Below are 21,439 nucleotides of genomic sequence, written 5' to 3'. Positions count from 1 at the left end.
CCTTGTGGATTTCCAGATCAAATTCCCATCCATGCAGTATTGTACCAATTTATTGATCTTGTATCTGTATGTACACATCAGGGTTGTGGAGTCGGTAGGCCAAACCTTCGACTCCTCACTTTCCCTTGCACCGACTCCACGACTCCGACTCCCATATATATTGCTTATAGTTAAGTAAAAAATGTATTGTAGTGTAATGTGAACGTCAGACATTTAATCATTTTTATGATGCAATAATCAAGATATTTAGAACATAAAATATGTTTATTGGAATACAACTTTAGAACACAAAAAACTGTAATTGTAAATGTTATACAATATGTAATATACAGTAGATTACATGTATATCTTGTGTATGTATAATATATTATACAATTTATTAGTTTTTTGCATTCTAAAGTTGTATTCCAATAAATATATTTTCATAAAATGTATTAAATGTCTGATGTTCACATTGTACTGCAATAAATTTTTCACTTAAATATAAGCAATATACTAAATGTTATTATTTAGTATGTTTTTGTTGAAAACTGTTTTTTTGCCACTTACATAGTTTATTACATAGTGTATTACATAGCGTTATATATAATACTATGTAAGTGGCAAAAAAACAGTTTAACAAAAACATAGTAAATAACATTTGTGCAGTCTATGAATTTGTTCTAGGAAATAGAATTGCCTCCATCAGATCCTCCTTCATAGATAACCTCAAATGTGACCTAATAATTGTAAGGCTAGAGAACAACCTCTCTACAGTAACGTGGGTTGGAGGCAAAGCCGTAACCACATGGGCAACATCTCTAACAATTTCCGGGTATAAAGGAATTGCCTCATGCACAGTCAGTTTTGATGAATGGTTGAAATTTTCTATTTCTTTGAGAGCAAGTGAAAAAAGTTTACTGAAATCGGTCAATCTGCTGCTATAGGAGACTAAGTGAAATTAAAGGGAACCTGTCGGGTCCAATATGCACCAAGAACCACAACCAGTTCTGTGTGCATTTTGGTAATCCCTGTCTGACGGTCCCTGTTTACACTAGCATAGATAAAGAGATCTTTAGAAATACTCAGTGCTCATGACCCCGGAGTTCGGGTCATGCGCACTATGAAGACTGGTGTACGCATCCTGGCTTCAAACCGAAGTAGTGCGCATGACCCAAACTCCAGGGTCGTGCACACTGAGCCGAAATCTCCCGTCAGACGCCATTGCGGCGGAGAGGTGAGTGAGATCATCCTGTGACTCGATGTATTCATTAGCATGTTGGCACACCCACAGGGGCATACTAATATGCTAATGTGGGCGACTAGCAAGGGAAACTAACACCCAGGGGACTAGTCCCTGCGCTCATTAGCATAAGGTAAAAGATCTTTAGAAAAAGTATTTCTAAAGATCCCCTTATTTATGCTAGTGTATACAGGGACGGTTAGGCAGGGATTAGCAATATGCATCCATAACTGCTCGTGGTTCTGGGTGCATATTGCACCTGACAAGTTCCCTTTTAAAGCACCTCTACAGTGGTGAAATAAAAAAAAATGCTGCAGTGACACTTCAGCTTGTGCACAGCAATGTCAAAATGGCTTACAGCGCATGTTTTGTCTTTTGTAACTTCTTTTACTGCTTGAAATGGCTAAAACAAGTGACATGACCATTCTTCAAGCAGCCTCCACTATATTTTGTATGCAATTTAAAAAAGAAAAACTGGCTGCAAAGCCTCCTTAAGGCTACGTTCACACTCTGCATCTTTTCTTAACCACAAAGATAGTGTTTTTGGCACCAGAAAACGCACCCACGGCAAAACGCATAAAAAAATATGCGTTTTTACCGCGTTTTGCCCAATGCGTTTTAAGTCAATTCTATTGACTGGAAGGGCGCAAAAACGCAAAAAGAATTGACATGCTGCATCTTCAAAAACGCAGCCAAGATGCACTGTAGAGACAGCAAAATAAAAATCTCATAGACTTTCCTAGGAGAAGGAAATGCCTGCATTTAGGTGCATCTTTGAGACCTCAAAAATGCAGTAAAAGAGGCAGTGTGTGTGAACATGGCTTTAGAGATGTCATAGGCGGCTGTGTGCACATACCCAGGAATGTTATTTTCTCCCATATTGATCTATGGTGTTTTCAATGGCATTAGTTCAGTAAGCTGAATGTAAAAGAAATGTTTTCTGAGTATTGCTGCACATCATCTCATATGTCTGGACACATCATACTAATCTGCAAGAATAAATTCTTACTAAAGATGAGCGAACCAAAAATGTAAAGTTCGGTGTTGGTACCGAGCACGAACGTTAGGCCTAAGACATACGGCATGAAAATCGGTGCGAGTGGAGTGTGATAAAACATTGCATTCCACTCGGACCAATATTAGCCTGTGTCAGCACACATGAGCGATTATTTTCTCAGTCCTAATCGGACCGAGAAAACAATCTCAGCATGCTGCGACTGTAATGCGTTCCTTGTTTCTCTTGCACCCATTTAAGTCTATGGGATGAGAGAAAAATCGCACTGCACTCGCAGTACACTGGTGTACCGCGAGTGCTGGGTGAGAATGGCTATAGCCGGCTACAGAGGAGAGGGGGAGATAAAGCCCTCCCCTCCTTAGCACTGGTCCACCCCTCCTCAGTGCTGGCCTGCCCCCCCCACAGCTGAGGTCCGCTCGCACGGTCGGACCTCAGTCGCAGGGACACTCGCATGACACTTGGCTCTGCTGTACTGCCAGCGTGAGCCGAGTGTCATGCGAGGGGATCGCAGTAATCCCAGTGTGGCCCCAGCCTCACAAAAGAAATCTGTGTTCGAGTTTGGGTGCTTTACGTATGCTGACCACTCATGTAAGCATGGCTATGCTCAGGTACACTGGATGCTCAGCCCGGTGCGAGACGCATTCAATGTTTGTTTCTCACTGGGGGTAAAATCAGCATTAGATGAAGCATGTAGAGGGGAAAAACCCCTGCTCTCCCCTCCCCTGGAAGTGTCCTGTTTATGGCTGGCTGTATGTGGACGGACAGCCAAACTGCCCATTCATTGACTTTATTGGGTTCAGGTCCAGTCGGGGTCCAGAAGAGAACTTTATCTAAAGTATGGCTGAACCCAAACTTCAATAGCTCCGCGCATCTTTAATGCTTACTAAAGAAAATTTGTTTGGTCACATGAAAAATGTTCTAGGTTTGTTCTCATGTAAGACTGCATTCACATATCATGTCAATTTAATAGAGCCATAGTTTTTTGGCTTGTGTTTTTTTTTTTTCTTCCCCCCCTATGGGTCTGCGTACAGCATACAGACTTTTCACATGGATGTGTGAATGCAGCCGTAAGAATCCACTGCAGAACATCTGCATATTGCAGTAGCAGCATTGTAGATGATTTACCAAATCTCATTCAGTTTTTTTTCTGCTGCATCTTATGCCACAGATCGCACTCCTCTGCAGCCTTTATTCAACAATGTTAACGTGTACCATTTTGGTGCAGTTTTGCAACATACGTTGGTGTACCATGAACATTGACAAAACGCCATGGAAGCAACATATGAAGTATAAGAAATGTGAATGAATTTTTAACTAACTTACTGTACAGTAAGATATTGTATCCATCCCAGTGGTGTCTGCAGCTGACATATCTTCTGTCTATAGACCTCGGTCTGGCAGGATTAACTCCTAAACTGTCCATTCGTTTCAAGTTTCTTATGAATATTCAGCCCCTAAAAATCAATACTACATCTGTTCTTGTCAAGCTTTAACAAAATAGTGGTAGCATTAGATTGAAAGAGGTAGCACAAGCCTCTACCAAAGTTCACAAGTCGCTTAATTATACTACATATTGAAAAAACCCTGACCACAGCAGAGATTAAATTTGTCATTGCCAATACTAAGCTAGATGCATAACTAATCTTGACAGTCTTTTAGCTTGTTGAAAGGCTGATTTTCTAAAGAGCGTCTGACAAATGAGACTGAGTTTTGTTGGTTGTCCTTGGGACAACTACTTTCAGTTCCCTTTGCACTAGTTTTGATACATTTTCCCCAACGTGTGATGTCAGTCTTAACTTTGAGACTACGCTCCCAAGTTGAACTTTTGGGACTTTTTGAAGTTACAGATTTTCTGTAACATTTCTGCACCTGTTGTGTTTTTTCGTTGCATTTTTAAAGGGAATTTGTCAGTAGGATTCCGTGTTAAACTATATGGGCACATACTGTAGATCATAGAAACTGAATAAAATGATATCTTGATAGCTGCAATCAAACGTCATATTCCAGAGACATTAACATTTTTCTTATATGTAAATGAGCTGTTCCAGCTGGACACTGATCTGCATTAGTTTATGCCTCCAAAGTTTTATTTTTAATAAGGGCATTACCAGTGTGAGACATGTACCGTATTTTTCGGACCATAAGACGCACTTTTTTTCCCCCCCAAATGTTGGGGGAAAGTGGGGGGTGCGTCTTATGGTCTGAATGTGGCTGCGGGGAATGAGGGTGCTGCGGTACTGCGGGTCATCGGGGACACGAGCAGGCTGTAGCAGCCTGCCGTGACCACGTGGACCCGCTCATTTAATATGCACGCCCATCCACCACCCATCATCCCTCAGCGCTGAAGCAGGCCATGACAGGTGGGTGGGATGATGGGCGGGGGATAAACAGCCGGCCCGCATGATCACCCTTGGCAACTACGGCCTGGAGTGATCATGTGCGGCTGTATTCACTGCCCCCCGCGCATCATCATCAGCGCGGGGAGCAGTGAATCAGTGTACAGTACTCACCGTTCCCCTGCAGCCTCGCTCGTTCTCCCGTCTGTGTCAGTGGCAGCGCCGCTGAGTGGAGCCATCCCCGTTACCTTGCTGTATCGCGATCATCTCCTGTGCCGTCGGCTGGGTGGAGACTAGCGGCACGCACAGCGATGACGTCATCGCTGTGCGCACGTGTCCACATGCAGCCGGCACAGACACAGGAGATGATCGCGATGCAGCAGAGTAACGGGGACGGCTCCTCTCAGCGGCGCTGCCGCTGACAGACGGGAGGACAAGTGATGCTGCAGGAGAACGGGGACGGCACCACTCAGCGGCGCTGCCGCTGACACAGACCGGAGGACGAGCGATGCTGCAGGGAGTGAGGTGAGCTGAGGTGAGTATGAACTTTTTTTTTTTTTTTCTTTTTTTTATGTGCCACAGGATGTGGCCATACACCAGGATGGGGGTATAATATGATCAGGATGGGGGTATAATATGATCAGGATGGGGGTGTAATATGATCAGGATGGGGGTGTAATATGAGCAGGATGGGGGTGTAATATGAGCAGGATGGGGGTGTAATATGAGCAGGATGGGGGTGTAATATGAGCAGGATGGGGGTGTAATATGAGCAGGATGGGGGTGTAATATGAGCAGGATGGGGTCGTAATATGAGCAGGATGGGGTCGTAATATGAGCAGGATGGGGTCGTAATATGAGCAGGATGGGGTCGTAATATGAGCAGGATGGGGTCGTAATATGAGCAGGATGGGGTCGTAATATGAGCAGGATGGGGTCGTAATATGAGCAGGATGGGGTCGTAATATGAGCAGGATGGGGTCGTAATATGAGCAGGATGGGGTCGTAATATGAGCAGGATGGGGTCGTAATATGAGCAGGATGGGGTCGTAATATGAGCAGGATGGGGTCGTAATATGAGCAGGATGGGGTCGTAATATGAGCAGGATGGGGTCGTAATATGAGCAGGATGGGGTCGTAATATGAGCAGGATGGGGTCGTAATATGAGCAGGATGGGGTCGTAATATGAGCAGGATGGGGGTATAATATGAGCAGGATGGGGGTATAATATGAGCAGGATGGGGGTATAATATGAGCAGGATGGGGTCATATGCCATGATGGGTTATATAGCAGGATGCAGCCATATGGCAGGATGACGGTATATAGCAGGATGAGGGACATATACTGTATATACAAGGCAGGAGGATCATTACCAGGATGCGGCACCTTAGTAGAGAATTTGGGGACATTACCCCCATAACAGTGTAGGCAGCAGATCCTTGCCCCATAACAGTGTGTCATGACCACATTTTTTGCTTAAAATTTTATTTTCCTATTTTCCTCCTCTAAAATCAGGGTGCGTCTTATAGTCCGGTGCGTCTTATAGTCCGAAAAATACGGTAACTAAGGCTCCTTTCACATTGCTTTTTTCTCTACGTCCACAGGTCCCGTCGGGGCATCCGTCCGGACCACCCCTCCCCCACTCTGCAAAGCGTGCTCCAGACGCATGCGCCCGACAGGGCCATTCACTGTTATGGAGCGCACTGTGTTAGCGTGTGCTCTGTTTTGTGCCATTTTGTCCACATATAAGTTTCTGCAGACTGACACCCGAACGTAGGTGGTCTACGTTCGGGTGTCCGTCTGCAGAAACGTATATGTGCACAAAACGGAGCACACGCTAACGCAGTGCGCTCCATAACAGTGAATGGCCCTGTCGGGCGAATGCGTCCGGAGCACGCTTTGCAGAGTGGGGGAGGGGCGGTCCGGACGGATGCCCCGACGGGACCTGTGGCCGTAGAGAAAAAAGCAATGTGAAAGGGGCCTAACACAGAACTAAACTTTGTCTTCTTACAAACCATACTAGCAGCTGCAGCTCTCACAGCTCTGCTGTATTACATTAATATTACAACACTGTCTGCCTGTGAGATGGAGGCTAAAGCTGAGGGGAACCTGCAGATGTGGCAGTTATAATCACACACATTTCTGCAGTGATATCGGGAGAGCAGAGAGCAGACATTGCACTGGTGTACCCCGTTTTACTTAAAATAAGCCCTGTAGGCAGATTCTCATGCAGATCAGTGTCTGGCCCATAGCCTGGAACAACTCATTTACATGTAAGAAAAACATGGATTTCTCTGAAATAAATCAGATCGCAGATGTATTCAGCTTCCTATGACCTACATGCCCGTATAGACAACTTAGGAGGGTTGATCCTGCGCAAATCTTAGTTTTTGATGCTTCCTAGTATTTGGCTTTGACAAAATTTGCCATGTGCGGATTACATGCATTTTTGCTGCGTTTTTCCAGCGGAAATGCACTGAATGCATATTTTTGTTTAACTTGCAGATTTTCCACATCCAACGCAAATCGCAGATCAGTTTATATGGCGTAAAAAAAAAAAAGCATAGTGGGCATGAGTTTTCTAGAAATCTCATACTTTGCTGGAACTGTTAGACACTGTTTTTGATGCAGCGAAAATATGCAGAGTTAAACTCCTCATGGGCACACAGTCTTAAGGGTATGTTGCACACTTTTTTTTTTTCTTTTTTGTTAAGAGAGCCATCTGCGCACACGCTAACTCTGGGCGCCAGTATTTGAAGCCGCAGCACAGCTGCCGTAACCCCAGCACAGCTGCCACAGCATTGCCCCCGCTTCCTGCTATCCCTCTACACCAACTCCCAGTAAGCTATAATCTGATTTTAAGATGCAACCCTCATTTTCCTCCCAAATGTTTGGGAGGAAAAGTGTGTTGTATAATATATGTTGTAAACCCATTTTACCAGAAGGGGTGGGGCCTCAGCCACCAAAGCTGGATACCAGGTCACATAGTTATGACCTCACCAGAGGTCCTGCTAGAAAAAGGGAGTTGTTTGTATAATACTTATGCTAATTCAAACAGAGGGAGGGGATAACTATGAATATATGATCTGCTCCATTGCAGCTGTCACTCAAGAAGCTGCTCATTTTTATAAACTTTTACTTTCTTGGATTTCAAAACCTAAACATTCGAGCTGACCACTAAAGGTATGTATAGAATCAGCCTGATAGTGCCAGTGTAGCACTGGGTTTAGCTTATATATGAAAATCGTGGTGATTGGTTCTCTGGTGGTGGCCGTAGCTTATAGCCAAAAAATGTGGTCCCATGTTCCCTTTCACTGTTATTTAAAAAAAAAAATGTGCTCCGCTGTATTTTCACTGTCCAGCCCGATGCAAGCAAGCAACTGGGGGCTGTGCTTCTCAGCGGGATAAGGCTGAAGCATTCTCTGCCCCTCCCGCTGAGAAAAACAGTCCTCAGCTGCCCCTGAAAATGGCGGCTCCGTTGTGAAGCGCCATTCACAGGTGCTGTACCGAGGCACATCCAGCTGCCCTGATGCATTTGGCTGGCTGGGTAATACGGGGTTAATGCCAGTTTTCTGCAAACTGGCACTAAGCCCGAGGTTCATAATGTCATGCCTGTGTAGACACAGCCATTATGAACCTCCATTTGGGAAAAAAGAAAACACAACACCTTTTATTAAAAATTTTAATTGAAAGAAAAACACACATACATCCCTGATTGTCATCTTTATTACTCCCAAGCCTCAGAGGTTAATCCAGGACAATATCACAGGAAAGCTCTCTGCCGGCTGCTGGGAGCGGCAGAACTCACTGGCCGGGTCAGCTCAGTTCATAGCTGAGCTCGGGTCAGCTGACTTCACAGCATCAGCTGACCCGGGCACAGAAGTCAGCCGGTCAGCTGACTTAATTCGCGAGCGCGGGCGGGTCAGCTGAATAGTCGGCCGATGTGCACTCATCTGACCCGGGCACGGACGTCAGCCGGTCCCAGCAGACGGAAGAGAGCTTTGCAGCATCTCGTACACTGACGGCTGCTGGGACCGGCTGACGTCCGTGCCTGGGTCACATGACTGCACATCGTCAGCTGTCGGTGTGCAGTCAGCTGACCCGCCTGCGCTCGTGAATTAAGTCAGCTGACCAGGGGTCTGATATCAGACGTTCCCAGCTGCCGGAAAAGAGCTGTGCAGCATTTAATAATACACTGACGGCTGCTGTCACCGGCTGACGTCAGTGCCCGGGTCAGCCGGGTGCACATCGGAGCTGTCATGGATTATCGTCGGGGGATTCAGGGAGTAATAAAGATGGCAATCAGGGATGTATGTGTGTTTTTCTTTCAAATAAATTTTTTTAAAAAAGTGTTTTCTTTTCTTTATTACCAAACGGAGGTTCATAATGGCAGTGTCTACACAGGCATGACATTATGAACCTCGGGCTTAGTGCCAGTTTGCAGAAAACTGGCATTAACCCCGTATTACCCAGCCAGCCAAATGCATCAGGGCAACTGGATGAGCCTCGGTACAGCACCTGTGAATGGCGCTTCACAACGGAGCCGCCATTTTCAGGGGCAGCTGAGGACTGTTTTTCTCAGCGGGAGGGGCAGAGAATGCTTCAGCCTTATCCCGCTGAGAAGCACAGCCCTCAGTTGCTTGCTTGCATCGGGCTGGACAGTGAAAATATAGCGGAGCACTTTTTTTTTTTTTTTTTTTTTTTTTAAAAGAATTGTGAAAAAAGACCTGGGATCCTGTTTTACCAGCTAAAAGCAAGCAGCCTGTAACTAGCTGCTTTTAGCTGGCAATCCAGAGTCCGGACACAACACTACTACACTGCCACTACTCTACACTACAAAATGGTGAAACTTCCTCTTCCTGAACTATCCTACATCACTTCCTGCGGATTTGTTTGCGAAATCCGCACCAAATCCGCAGGAAAAAGAGCCTGTGGGAACACCTGCGGATTTCTTGCGGATTTTACACCTTGCATTGACTTGCATGGGAAAAATCCGCAACAAAATCCGCAACAATAATTGACATGCTGCAGATTTTTCCGGATCAAAATCCGCGGCAAATCCGCAGCGGAAAAATCCACAGCATGGGCACAGCATTTCCAAAATGCCATTGAAATGGCTTGGAAGTGCCGCTGCTGCAGATTTTCGGTAAATCCGCGGCAAAATCCGCGGTAAATCCGCAGCGTGGGCACATAGCCTTAGCCTATCCCTACACCTATTCTAACCTTTTATTTGATGCACTGGTATCAGATGAGTCTGGCTTACGTTTGGGAGCCATAATGAAGGGTGTTATGGCGTGCAGAAGACTCGTTTTCCTCTGTACAGCACTGGACTCTATTCTTCCGCTGCTGCACGTACTTGCACGTAGAGCGTCGTAACCACGAAACAACTCTGTAACTCGAGACCGTCGTAACCCGAGGACTACCTGTACTTCTCTACATACTAGAGCTTGTATTGTGGTCAGCCTGGAGAGCACAAGACCATACCTGCCTAAAATGAAGGTGGGGAGGGGGGGAAATCTATGTATTTCAAAGCTTGGATGAAACCAACTACACAACTAGAATATTGCTAGTTTTAGCAGGCGTTGCACTTTTATAGATTAATTATTCTGATCTGTTTCATCTGTTCATGGTTTTCCATTGCTGCCTCTCGGTAGGAGCTTCTATTATTTACACGTGGGGGATGCAATCTCTTCTGATCATATGTGGACTCTGTAATGATGATTTTGATTTTAGAGCTGTCTTATCACCTTGATCAGGATGGATAGTTTTAAGATCTTTGCTTGACGTTATTCAGACCACTCTGTCAATTGATATGGTGCAGAAAACATAATGAAAAATTGTAGAAAGTCTAGGAATTGACAAATGTTATTGTAGATTATCCATTTAAGCTGCCATACATATACGATGGCTGTCGTATGAGCACAAACATGCACACTCCAATCAACTAGGCAATCCAAAGTCATCAAAACAGTCCTTGTTGCCCATAGCAACGAATCACAATCCAACTTACATTTTTAGAACGACGCTGGTCAAATGAAAGCAACACTGTGATTGGCTGCCGTGGGCAACAGGATTTATTTTCAATAGCGGTGGTAATCATATGCAGTAAAGAGGAGGCGACATCTGTCTGTTTCATTTATTTTCTTTTTCTTGGATACACTAATACTATTTGTGTCTTTTATTAGCTTTCATCTTCCTGGCAAGATCCGGTTGCTTGATGTAGGCAGCTGCTATAATCCTTTTATGAAGTATGAAGACTTTCTGGCTGTTGGTATCGATATTGTGCCTGCTGTTGAGGTAATGTATTTTCTTCTCACATGAGGACCATCATAGTCATTTTGCTTTGTGGGTAAATACTGTGGTGCGGCGAAATACTGTGCATCTATTTTAAAAACGGAAAACTGACAAATGTACCCGTCCTCTTTTATTAAAAACCTCCCTGGGGATGTCTGCAGTTGCAGTATCCTCTGTAATAATCGTATTTACACATGAATAAAGCTGGCTGCTGTCGCCTGTCTTCAATAAAACTACCTAAAGGAGTGTTTGGTATTCTCCACCCCCCAAAAGAAGCAAATCAAACTAATTACACAGTTATATAGGGGATTCATTTCGTATAAACATCATTGCTGTATCCCATTAAGTGATGAGAAAGGGCATTTTATTTCACATGTTAATGCAGGCACTTGGGAAATGGGGTTGTCCTAGGAGTGGACAGGACAGCACCTTTTTAATTTGCGTTTTAGGGGAGACTGAATCCCTTTAAGTTAGTCGGCTATCATAATAAGTGACGGGTATTACACATTTTCTAATTTGAGAGAGACCTTCACGGACTATGGATGGTGATCTACATTTGTTATTTAAAGAAGAGTCTATCAAAAATATAACTGAGGTCAAATATATGTTAATGAAGTCACATCCACCAATTATCCATTTGGACTTAACCCAGGATATAAGTGACAGCGATGAGGTGTCCACTGCCAGATATGAGGCAAACCACGGTGCCAAGTCCCCCTGATGTCATTTCTGCATAATAGACTCTCTAGCTGGCAACTGCTGTTGATTCTATATGTGGCACCTGATCCAGTTAATGGGGAAACTGCAAAAAAGATGCTGTTTAATTGCCTTCTTAAAGGGGTTCTCCAGGAAATATAATAAAATACACATTTAACCACTTAACTGCCAATACGTTTTAAAACACCGGCCATTAAGGTTATTTATTCCTCACTGCCTTTTTAAAACAAAAGGAAGAAATAAGTCTATAGTGCCCCCTGAAACCCCCCCCCCACCCCCACAGTCAGAAAATCTACAGGGTTTCGGTTACCGGTGGTAGCTGAAACTCTGGAGATCACAATCCGGGATAAGGGAAAATTTTTACTGTCCCTGGTCACGTGAGTGGCCCCCTCCTCTTCTTGAGCTTGTAAAATGGCGGACGCATGCATTGTGCTCCCATCGAAATCTACCTCCACTTGGTTTCTCTCACATCTTACCTAAACAAACATGTCAGAAGAGAGAAATGTCCTCCCCTGGCCCCTCTCCTGTTTGTGAAATAATGGGCACATACACACTGCGCCCACCAAAATCTGCCTCCTCCACCTAATTTCTATCTTCTATGACATGCTATAAAGCATGTTACATGAGAGAGTAACGTCCTCCCCCAATCCCGCCATAAAATCAGTTCTCCACGGCCCCCTTTCTCCTCTTCTTGCAAAATTGCATGCACAGTGCGCCTGCTGCCATCCGCCTCCCCTTGGCTACTGACATTGGTACACTAGTAAAAATAATAAATCCTATCAAATTAGGGTTGGGGTTACAAACTAGGGTTGGGAGCATTGGGGTTAAAGAAAATTTTATATATGTAGCATACAGCTTGTATATAGCACCGCCTGTATATAGCACAGTGCAGAGCCAGATAGCAATAGGCACCCTCATGTAGTATACAGTTAGGTCCAGAAATATTTGGACAGTGACACAAGTTTTGTTATTTTAGCTGTTTACAAAAACATGTTCAGAAATACAATTATATATATAATATGGGCTGAAAGTGCACACTCCCAGCTGCAATATGAGAGTTTTCCCATCCAAATCGGAGAAAGGGTTTAGGAATCATAGCTCTGTAATGCATAGCCTCCTCTTTTTCAAGGGACCAAAAGTAATTGGACAAGGGACTCTAAGGGCTGCAATTAACTCTGAAGGCGTCTCCCTCGTTAACCTGTAATCAATGAAGTAGTTAAAAGGTCTGGGGTTGATTACAAGTGTGTGGTTTTGCATTTGGAAGCTGTTGCTGTGACCAGACAACATGCGGTCTAAGGAACTCTCAATTGAGGTGAAGCAAAACATCCTGAGGCTGAAAAAAAAGAAAAAATCCATCAGAGAGATAGCAGACATGCTTGGAGTAGCAAAATGAACAGTTGGGTACATTCTGAGAAAAAAGGAATTGACTGGTGAGCTTGGGAACTCAAAAAGGCCTGGGCGTCCACGGATGACAACAGTGGTGGATGATCGCTGCATACTTTCTTTGGTGAAGAAGAACCCGTTCACAACATCAACTGAAGTCCAGAACACTCTCAGTGAAGTAGGTGTATCTGTCTCTAAGTCAACAGTAAAGAGAAGACTCCATGAAAGTAAATACAAAGGGTTCACATCTAGATGCAAACCATTCATCAATTCCAAAAATAGACAGGCCAGAGTTAAATTTGCTGAAAAACACCTCATGAAGCCAGCTCAGTTCTGGAAAAGTATTCTATGGACAGATGAGACAAAGATCAACCTGTACCAGAATGATGGGAAGAAAAAAGTTTGGAGAAGAAAGGGAACGGCACATGATCCAAGGCACACCACATCCTCTGTAAAACATGGTGGAGGCAACGTGATGGCATGGGCATGCATGGCTTTCAATGGCACTGGGTCACTTGTGTTTATTGATGACATAACAGCAGACAAGAGTAGCCGGATGAATTCTGAAGTGTACAGGGATATACTTTCAGCCCAGATTCAGCCAAATGGCGCTTCATCGTACAGATGGACAATGACCCCAAGCATACAGCCAAAGCTACCCAGGAGTTCATGAGTGCAAAAAAGTGGAACATTCTGCAATGGCCAAGTCAATCACCAGATCTTAACCCAATTGAGCATGCATTTCACTTGCTCAAATCCAGACTTAAGACGGAAAGACCCACAAACAAGCAAGACCTGAAGGCTGCGGCTGTAAAGGCCTGGCAAAGCATTAAGAAGGAGGAAACCCAGCGTTTGGCGATGTCCATGGGTTCCAGACTTAGGCTATGTGCGCACGTCGCGTAAAAACATGCAGTTACGCTGCGCTTTGTAGCACAGCGTAACTGCATGCGTCCTGCGTCCCCTGCACAGTCTATGGAGACTGTGCAGGGGCCGTGCGCACGTGGCGTTTAAGAGCGCAGCGCTTCGGCTACTGCCGAAGCGCTGCGCAAAAAGAAGTGACATGTCACTTCTTTCCTGCGCTTTGCCGGCAGCTCCTGCACGGTCTATGGCAGGAGCTGCAGGCAGAGCGCATGGAATCGGCGCTCACTACGGACATTTCTGCAGCGATCTAAAGCACACATGTGCTCTTCAGATCGCTGCAGAAATTTCTGCAGGGCTTGTACGCAACGTGCGCACATAGCCTTAAGGCAGTGATTTGCCTCCAAAGGATTCGCAACAAAATATTGAAAATAAAAATATTTTTGTTTTGGGTTTGGTTTATTTGTCCAATTACTTTTGACCTCCTAAAATGTGGAGTGTTTGTAAAGAAATGTGTACAATTCCTACAATTTCTATCAGATATTTTTGTTCAAACCTTCAAATTAAACGTTACAATCTGCACTTGAACTCTGTTGTAGAGGTTTCATTTCAAATCCAATGTGGTGGCATGCAGAGCCCAACTCGCGAAAATTGTGTCACTGTCCAAATATTTCTGGACCTAACAGTATATACAGCCATCTAGAATACTGTATAAAAGAACCCAGGCCACTGTGTAGAACGTAAAAATCACTTTATAATACTTTTATGGTTGGATGAGTGTCTCTGGGTCCGGCGCCTCCTCTTTCAGCCATCTTTGTCCTCCTTCTGAAGCCTGGGTGCATGACGAGTGCTATGTCTTGCACACTAGCCGGCATTCAGGTCCTGTGCATGCGCACTACAATACGTTTATCTGCCCTGCTCAGGGTAGATCAAAGTGCGCAAGACCTCAATGCTGGCGTTAAAACGTTACAATCTGCACTTGAACTCTGTTGTAGAGGTTTCATTTCAAATCCAATGTGGTGGCATGCAGAGCCCAACTCGCGAAAATTGTGTCACTGTCCAAATATTTCTGGACCTAACTATATATATATATATATATATATATATATATATTTTTATATTACTAGTATTAAATTGGATTTAGTTGTGTGTTTTTTTTTTTTCTGCTTTTTTTTTGTTTGGCAGGGATTTAAAATGGCGCAGAATTTTACTGTGGCACAAGCTTAAACGCCGCTTGCCTCTGACCGTTCCACAACGGATACGGAATCTGAAAAAGTTCTGCTTCAGACGCAGACAGTGACGACTCTGCTTCCGGCACGGGATCTCACAGCCCGATGGTAGCTGAGTCACTCATCACTGCTGAAATGTCAGAGGCAGGGCCAAGTACTACTGTCCCTCGGCTCAATTGTGGTATGCCGACCAGCCATTTTCCCCCGCAAATTCCCCCTTTTGTAGCAGGCTCTGGTTTCCAACTAGATTTCACTAATTTTGCCCCCTTTTTGATTTTTTTCAAAATCTTTGTAAACCATGATTTACTAAAACTTTTGCCCACCAAACAAATGTATATGACCATCAATAAATTTCCTAAAATGCCATCCATCCATCCATTCCTGGATCCCCACAACTGTTCAGGAAATTAAATAATAAAAAAAATATAATATATTAATTTGGGGCATTACCCTGAACATGGGTATAGTAAGAAAACATAACAACCCACTCTGCATTCCTACTGGGCAACTAATCTGTCCACAGCACCCTTGTATTTACAGCTGTCGTGACCCAATCCCAATATGAAGCACTAATGAGTTTCCTCCATTTTAGTGACCATTCCCAACCCCCTCAAGAAATGACCCCAATTATGATCACCTAAATAGAGACCCCCTTTTTTTCCCCTCCTAAAGATTAGTTTCTAAATTCCTATACCGCAGAGCAAAATGTTTGTTGATGAGTTTCAAGGGCCATCTGTCATTTCTCCAATATATCTCCTCCAAGCTCGATAAACGTGGTGTGAAATTGTACAAAATGTGCAAAAGCACAAGCAGGTACACATGCACCTTTTTCATTTATGAAGGTAGGGACTGCACAATTAACCCACTAAACTACAAATTTGCTTTCCAAAATGAAGATATTGTTCTTTATTTATTATTATATTTCTCAGAGAACCCCTCTTAACTTCATAGTATTAAACCTTTGGGGACTGTTGCACCAGAAAATAGGGGAACTGTTATAATTATATTTTGCCATTTATTTTGTATTTTTCTCTTCTAGACTGTGTACAAATGTGACTTCCTGAACTTGCAAATCCAGAGGCCACTTCAGCTGGCACCTGATGCTTTTGATGCCTTCCTGAAGCAGCTGAAGAGTCCCGTAGATTACTTGCCTGCTGAACTATTCCATGTTGTAGTCTTTTCTCTACTCCTTTCTTACTTCCCGTCACAGTACCAACGGTGGATTTGCTGTAAAAAAGCTCATGAACTACTTGAACTCAATGGCTTGCTGCTTATTATTACCCCAGACTCTTCTCATCAAAACCGGCACGCAATGATGATGAAGAGCTGGAAGATTGCTATTGAGTCTCTAGGCTTCAAACGAATGACCTACTCCAAATTTTCTCATATGCATCTTATGGCGTTTAGGAAAACCTCACTGAAAACCACAATCGATTTGATCACAAGGAACTATCCAGATATGTTGTACATCCCTCAAGATTTCAATACCGCCACAGAGGAGGAATCTTCAAGCCCTTGCGGTACGCGATCTGAAGTAGAAGATGAGCAGGTAGCATATACTTTTTCTGAGTTGCCAGATGCTCCTTATGATTCAGATTCTGGAGAAAGTCAGACCAGCTCGATGTCATTCTATGAGTTTGAAGATCCTATACTCCTCATGAGCTAAGATGGGCCTGGCAACTTCCAATGCTGACAACGTGGCAGAGACTTGATTCAAGATAAAAAGTTTACAAAGTTTGCTATTTTTCGTACTCCTGTATTTTAGAGATTTTTACTGTAGTGGAGAACTGGATAATTGTTTGTAGTACCAGATATACGGTTAGAACATTTTTCTTTTAGTTTTAATAAGAACACAAGGTACTTTCTACCTGTTGGAGGTCACATGAAGCATGGTTTCTCTATATGCATATCTTCTCAGATCACATTTTGTACACCGTTATTATGCTCCGAGTGGCGCAGCTAAAGAATGAGAACATTGCATTTAGATTTCAGAAATACTGACTTGTCCTTTTTTGTTTCTGAATTATGTTTTATGTGCACTAGTCAGTTGTAGAAAAAAAAAAAAATACACGGTCTACCCATTACCCATGGGCAATACTTTTCAATGGGATTCATTTCCAAATGATCAAAGAAAGGGGGTGGGGGGCAATATATACTGTATGGGTGTACACAATGACGTGTAAAATCCTAACAGAAGTGATGGCTTTCACGAGTGAATAATATTGCACAGATGCGTAGGAGTAATAGTTCGGGGATGATATATGTTGCACACAATGGTTTTTATGATCTGGGAGGGATTTTGGACATGTTTTGACTTATGAGAGTTTTTCTTTTCTGTTTTACCTCGTATTGTAACTGCACTGAAACAAAAAAAAAAGTTTGATTTGCTAAATATGTTGTCTTTCAGTTAGTTTGTTTTTTTTTTTGTTTTTGTTTTGTTTTTTTCCTTTCATTTTGGTAGTTTTGAAGAATTCTAGAGATGCTTGTTTTTTTGCCTTTTGTGAAAGTGAAGAATTAAAGTGTAATTTCAAGTATATGAGAAAAGGTTTATAGCGCACAAGTACAAAGTAAATGTTTTTCTATCCCATGCATTGCAGATTTTGCTTCTAAATGGTAGTATGGACTGTCTGCAGTATGCTTATATCGATGCATTAGGAGACAATCCGGCTGTATCTCCTATCCTGCCATATCCAGTAGGGCTCGCAGCACATCCTACGGCACTGGCTCCCATACAGTGCATTACAGAAACTGTACAGTACAGGCTATACTGCAATTTGGAAGCAAAATGTGCTATGCAGTTATTTAGAAAAACAATAATGCCGCACATTCCTGCACTATAATAATTATTCCATATAATTAGAGATACACTTTAGTCAGTGGTACTACAATATAGAAAATATTGAGATTCATATTTTCATTGATCAATACCAGTACTAAACTTTGCTAAAATATTGTCTTCCTAATAAAACATAAGACTACATTAAGCAATCATAAATGTGGGTATCTTTTTTTTTTTTTTTTTTTCTTTTTTGTCTTTGGATATCTTTAGTGTGAAAAGTATTTTGTGTTCTACCTTACACAGGATTTAGAAAGTAATTTACCAACTGCAAAGCACACAAATAATGCAGTTATAAAAGGAACAGCATACTGCAATGCAGAGGTGGGGAACCTTTTTACTGCCAGGGGCCATTTTGGACTTTGGACCAACCTATCGGAGGCCTCACAAAATTATCAACTTGAAAATTACCCTGCTGTTTGGTCAAACATGTAATTAACTCACCCCTACTGTGGTGGCTGGAGTTTCTTCTCTTTGCTGCGATGGAATGTTGGGTGATATTGATCATATTGCTTCTCGCAACTGATTGTCCAGGTTTGTCTCAGTCTAGAAAGGCTGGGGCATAGACCTCACCGGAGATGCTGTGGGATACACATCACAGGAGCTGCTGGGGCGCATAAATTAAAGATGCTGGGGCACATACAGTACATCACCGGAGGGGCTGGGGGCATATACAACGGAGGGACTGACTGGGGCACAAGGACTGCACTGGCGGCGGTACGGGGAGGGGGGGGGGGGGGACATGGACAGCACTGAGGAAGCATAGACCTCTCCATGGGGGCACGGACAACAGTGGCGAGTACACAGCACTGGGGGGGTGGCACAGAGCACTAGGGGGACACAGACAGCATTAGGTGGTGCAGACAGCACTAAAGGGACATGGACAGGACTGCAAGTCATAGACCTCACGAGGGGGGGGGGTCACAGACAACAGAGGGCGTTACAGAGCACTGGGGGCTAGCAGACTGCACTGATGGGTGCACAAACACTACTAGGTTGTACCCAGCACTGGGTTGCGGACTCGCTGCACTGCCGGGGGGGGGGGTTGTCACACAGCACAGGTCCGGGAGGCATGTACTGCAGGGGGCCCTTAAAGCTGCTGCTCCTCTGTGTTCTGTGGGACAGGATTGCATCTTGCGCTAACCCACCCACAAGGTGAGCCCTGAACATGCTGGCACAGGTCAGCTTGAGGATCTCTTGGTATGCGTATGCAGCTGTGTGCGCGTCCTTGCATCACCATTGGGATTTAAAATGCTGGCAGCTGGTACGACCGCAGCTGCTGCCTGAACACTGTGGTCCGCAGAAAGTAATCATAGACCGCAGGTTCCCTACCCCTGCTGTAATGCATAATTCTTCACCAGGTTTTTGCCACCTAATCTGAGGGCAGCATAATACAGAGACCTTCATTCCAGTGATAAGTTACTTACTGGGTTTCTCGCTGTAGTTTGAATAAAATCACTGATTTACGAGCAGGAAATTATTAGTAGAGTACTATAAAACCTGACGCCAGGTAGTTCTCCAAATTCATAAAGCTCTGTATAACTCGCCCCCCCCCCCCCCCATACATCACTAGAGATGAGCGTACCCGTTGAAATTTGGTTCGGCAGGTTCATCCGCACTTTAGATAAAGGTCTGTTCTGGACCTGCACTTGACCTGAACCCCAATGGAAGTCAATAATTTATTTGGTAAACCATTCACTCGAGCATCGCTGTACTCGGGTATGCTTAGCCACCGAGCATACCTGAGCACAGGGATGCTCTAGTGAATGGTTTACCAGAAAAAAAAAACAGTCTTTGAGTTCAGAGTTTGGGCGGCAAAGCCCATGTTAAGAACGAACACCGAACTTTTCAGGTTCGCACATCTCTATACTCCAAATGTGCCACACCCTAGTAAAAGGAACTAAAAATGTTTTTAGATTAAAAAAAAAAAAGTGCATATATTTCTGCATCCAAAATGCTTAAAATACAGTGGAATCTTGGATTACGAGCATAATTGGTTCCAGGAGTGTGCTCTTTAACCAAGTTACTCTTATATCAAAGCAAATTTTCCAATAAGAAATAATTGAAACGCAGACAATTTGTTATACAAACTTATTACAGTAATACATTATAATGTACTGTTCATATAAAATTACAGTACACTAATAAATACTGTACAGTAAAAACATATAAAACAAATTAAACTGCACGTTAGCTTATAATAGAATTGTTTGTGTGCAAGAGGTACAGTACAAGCAAAGTGTTGCACTGGTTATCAAAGTACAGTACTGTATTCAAAAATGCAAATTCATAGACATGCTATATAGTACCGTATTTCTCGGACTATAAGACGCACCTGACCATAAGACACACCCTGGTTTTAGAGGAGGAAAATAGAGAAAAAAAATTTTAAGCAGAAAATGTGGTCATGGCACACATATGGGGCGAGGATCTGCTGCTGACACTATTATGGGGTAATGTCCTGCTCATATACTGCCCATGCTGCTCATATACTCCCCAGCCTGCTATATACCCTCATCCTGCTCATATACTCCCCATGCTGCTCATAATAAACCCCTATCCTGATCTTATACCCCCACCATCCTGGTGTATGGCTGCATCCTGTGGCACATAAAAAAATAAACGTTCATAGTCACCTCACTCCCTGCAGCACTGCTCCTCTTACCGTCTATTTCAGCGGCAGCGACGCTGAATGCAGCCGTCCTCCTGCAGCATCGCGATGTCCTCCGGTGATCTGTGCCGGCGGCTGCGTGTTGACACGTGCGCACAGCGATGACATCATTGCTGTGCGCGCCGCTAGTGACAAGTCAGGTGACCGGCACAGACAGGAGACCGCGGTGCTGCAGGGGAACGGTGAGTAATGTGTACTGATTCACTGCCCCCCGCACTGATGATGATGTTCGGGGGGGCAGTGAATACAGCCGCACATGATCACTCCAGGCTGCAGTTGCCAGGGGTGATCATGTGGGCCGGCTGTTTATTCCCTATCACCCCGCCCACCTGTCAGCGCCGACTTCATCGCTGAGAGATGGGCGGGAGGATGGGAGTGCATATTAAATGACCGGGCCCACGTGGTCACGGCAGGCTGCTACAGCCTGCTCGAGCCCCCGATGACTCGCTCCACAGCAGCACCCACATTCCCCGCAGCCACAGTCAGACCATAAGACGCACCCCCAACTTTCCCCCAACTTTCCCCCAACATTTGGGGGGGAAAAAGTGCGTCTTATGGTCCGAAAAATACGGTATATACTGTACTGTACAATGGTATACTGTATACAGTACATATGGACAAGCAAAGCATTAATCTTAAACCAAATTATAAATTTGTAAAAAGCTTTGCATGTCTTGCAAAATGCTCTCAAAGTTACTCTTAATCCACGATTCCACTGTATATCAGATTATTCTACAATTTTGTTTTTCTAGTAATCAAACATCCTTTCCAGGACCACATGACAGCACCACAGGAGTTGCTTCCTCTGCCCTCTACAGGGACAGGAACACAAGAGGTTAAAAACCCCTCCCCCCTCCCAACCTCTCCAGTGTTTTT

General features: G+C 44.0%; 1 protein-coding gene across 1 annotated transcript in view; it reads left to right on the top strand.

The window, feature by feature from the left end:
* The window catches only part of SAMTOR (S-adenosylmethionine sensor upstream of mTORC1), a 61,975-nt gene extending 43,945 nt beyond the window's left edge, over positions 1-18,030 (top strand). Inside the window, exons 4-5 of the mRNA XM_075342504.1 lie at positions 10,761-10,872; positions 16,096-18,030. Coding sequence (XP_075198619.1) covers positions 10,761-10,872; positions 16,096-16,722 — 739 coding nt within the window. The 3' untranslated portion in view covers positions 16,723-18,030. The remainder of the gene's footprint in view (positions 1-10,760; positions 10,873-16,095) is intronic.
* Positions 18,031-21,439: the final 3,409 nt, after the last annotated feature.

The sequence above is a fragment of the Anomaloglossus baeobatrachus genome, chromosome 4 (genome assembly GCF_048569485.1).
Source record: "Anomaloglossus baeobatrachus isolate aAnoBae1 chromosome 4, aAnoBae1.hap1, whole genome shotgun sequence".
NCBI lineage: Eukaryota > Metazoa > Chordata > Amphibia > Anura > Aromobatidae > Anomaloglossus > Anomaloglossus baeobatrachus.
This window is presented reverse-complemented; position numbering and strand designations above follow the sequence as displayed.